The 3,090-nt window shown below is 41.1% G+C and overlaps 1 protein-coding gene across 1 annotated transcript; it reads right to left on the reverse strand.

Annotated features, from left to right (window-relative positions):
• Nucleotides 1-1,121: 1,121 nt before the first annotated feature.
• On the reverse strand, nucleotides 1,122-2,780 carry LOC113343948. Its single transcript, XM_026588033.1, has 4 exons — nucleotides 2,440-2,780; nucleotides 2,322-2,354; nucleotides 1,676-2,210; nucleotides 1,122-1,591 (listed from the first exon to the last, which is right to left on the reverse strand). The coding sequence occupies exons 3-4, from the start codon at nucleotides 2,030-2,032 to the stop codon at nucleotides 1,241-1,243; spliced, it is 708 nt and encodes a 235-aa protein (XP_026443818.1). The 5' UTR covers nucleotides 2,033-2,210; nucleotides 2,322-2,354; nucleotides 2,440-2,780; the 3' UTR covers nucleotides 1,122-1,240.
• Nucleotides 2,781-3,090: the final 310 nt, after the last annotated feature.

The following is a 3,090-nucleotide window of genomic DNA, read 5'->3' on the forward strand; positions in this document are numbered from 1 at the left end:
GAAGCAGTGGCACTTGTAAAAACAAAGGCAGTGCATGTCCGCAGGTTCATTTGGGAAAATATTATCTGCAGATTCGGCATACCAGCAACGATCGTTTCTAATAATGGGAAGTAATTCGACTCTGAAATAATCAGATCTCTGTGTGAAGGATTGCACATTAAACACAACTTTTCCATCCCATACTATGCGCAGAGTAATGGGCAGGCGGAGGCGACGAATAAGGTTATCCTAGATAATCTGAAGAAAGCCTTGGATAAAGCTAAGGGACGATGGACATAATTTTTACCTGGAGTTATGTGGGCATACAGAACGACGCCAAGACGGTCAACTGGATTTTCTCCATTTACTCTAGCATACGGGACATAAGTTGTACTTCCCGTGGAGCTATTAGTACCAACTATAAAATCTCTGGCGGAGCGTTCGGGTTTGAACTCGGGGATTCTATCCAAAGACAGGGAGCTCCTTGACGAAGTAAAAGATGAATCTTCAAGAAGGCTAGCAATATATCAACAGTCAATGAAACAGCAGTATAACAAGAAAGTACGCGAGCGATCATTCCTTCCCGGAGAATAAGTCATGAGAAGAACCCGGCCAAATTCATTGGATGCAAGTAGTGGAAAATTAGGAGAAAATTGGGAAGGACCTTACCTAGTGGAAAAGCTTGCTAGCGGTGGTGCCTACTGGTTAAGGAACATGAGTGGCAAGATGGAGCCCAAACCATGGAATTCCTACATTGCTCCATGGAGCTATTTCTGCAGCAAATGTCTATGACAAAAAACGTACTTACCAATTAGCGGAGTTGTTGGCAATCGAAACGCCCGAGCTTTTGGAAGTACAACTGATAACCAAGGTGTCCAGGACTTTGCAGTTGCAACAAGAGATCGAAGTGCCAAAACCTAGACAAGAACAATGGACAATCAAAGTGCCCACTCCAGTATAGGAGAAACCTATGTTCAGTATGTTCCGTGGTTGTTGTCTAGTTTAATTTAGACATCTAAGTATCATGAGTTGTGAATGTAGATATTCATTCAATAAAATGAAGAAGCAGGTAAAATAAGACATCTTTTTATTGAAAATTCTATTAAAAAAGAAGCACGGCGACAAGTAGTCACGATGCGGCCATCAAGTTCCAACAAGCGTCTACTCTACAAAGAATGCAAGCTAAGAATAAAACGAATAACATCTCTATGGAAAGAAAAGGGAATACTGGCAGAAAAGGGAAAAATAAAGAAGCTCAGGATCATTCTTGTTTAGAGCTTATCTCCTCTGGCTCGTAGTCGTCATCCTCAGGATCGTAGTTGTACGCAAACTCAACAGCTTCTTTGAGCTTCTCCTTGGTGATCCTAAGTTCCTCTTCGAGACCGGCAGCATCTTTACTTTCCATCTCCAACTTCTCGTTCCTGGTATATTCCTTGAACAACCATTGTTCTTTCTGATACAACTCCAAGTTTCTGTCGACTAGTGTATCGCGAAGTTCTGTGATTCTAGCATCCTTTTCGGCTATTGTTGCACGAAGCCCTGCGATTGTAGCATCCTTTTCGGTTACCTCTTGCATGTGCAAAATCTCTGATCGGCGAAGGAGAGCTTGCATCTGAAATTCAAAGGAAAATGTTAAACATGGAATGAACAGTATGCATGCTTATTTAGTTGTAGCTGTAACAAAGTGTTCGTTCACCTCAAAGCTACACTGCTTCGCTTTGTCCAGCACGACACAAGTATCATCGATCCAGTCAAACAAGCCCCTGTCGACAGGTAACATAGAAGTGTCGATCAACCCACGAGCTACAGAGGGATCTAAAATAGCAGAATCCTCATGAGTCATGGGATTGCCGTTTCTCTTGATCGGAATCAGTATGAATATGTCAGCGTTAAAAGGGTATTTTTCCTCAGCTGCATTAATATGAGGGTTTGCATTACAATGGTCATTCGACTGAGTTGTCGTGACTGAACCATTAGCCTTAACAACACCATTCAAAGGATCAACAATGGTAGGGTGGTTCGAAGACGTAGCTGTCGTGGGTTGCTGAGTCATTTGATCTGCATCAAAGTGGTAATTGGAGGGAGTAACTGGAGAGTATCAAGGAGAATCGTGCTCCATGTCATCGTCATCACTTATCAAGATAGGGATATCTTTTGCATGACCGGCTGGCGCCATTGAAAACAATATTGAGCATGGATTTCCCCCACATGTCATCCTTGTTTTCGTCATACTACATATACATGCGAAGACATAAAACGAAAGTTAGTGGATATCATTTAAACTCCATTGTTGGAATGAAAATGTGCATTCAGTTAGAGATTGCTGGGAAGAATCAGTATACCTTGATGTTTCGAGAACACAACAGCACTTGTATCTGGAAAAATAGTTGGAGTTAGTAAATCATGATCGCTAATGAAGAAAGAAAATTATACACTGCAAGGAAAGATCTAAAAGCTTACTCTAAAAACAGAGGACTTGGCAACGAACTCAGATGCTGGAATGGGAAGATACCAAGATAATATGCGGTTTATATAGAGCAATGCCAAGAGACGTAAGAAAAGTTAATTGCATTCAGAACATCTAATGGAGATTCCAGAATATCAAAGCTGAAATTCGTTTACATCTAAAAAAGATACTTTCCGACGGATGCATCCTGGGAAATATTTTCTCTAACAACATGGATACACTACGACACAAACAAAAAATGACCGCAAAGTTTAATAGCTACATTTATAATCGGAAGCAATCATCGTTACGGCGTGATTCTCTGTCATCCAGGAGATGTCAAAGAAAAGCCAAAGTTAAGGTTGCGAAAGATAGACATCAGAGATTCAAAAAGATATGGACATCATCTCATATATCATGATGCAGGATAAGTATATTTGGTGAAAATTCTACTTGATATCAAACTCATTTGACGTGGACAGGGCGTAGAGTTTTTCTCACTTCAAAAAGACGTTGGAAATTGACACCTAGGCTTGGAAGTTGTTCACACTCGTGCAAGTATAAGGCTAAATGGGTTCATCCATAAGAAGGATCACGCGCTGGATAACTCTTACCACATGTTGAGCATACGTTTCCATGTGCGGAAGAGTGGGAGGATCTTTCCG

This window comes from Papaver somniferum, unplaced genomic scaffold (assembly GCF_003573695.1).
Source record: "Papaver somniferum cultivar HN1 unplaced genomic scaffold, ASM357369v1 unplaced-scaffold_70, whole genome shotgun sequence".
NCBI lineage: Eukaryota > Viridiplantae > Streptophyta > Magnoliopsida > Ranunculales > Papaveraceae > Papaver > Papaver somniferum.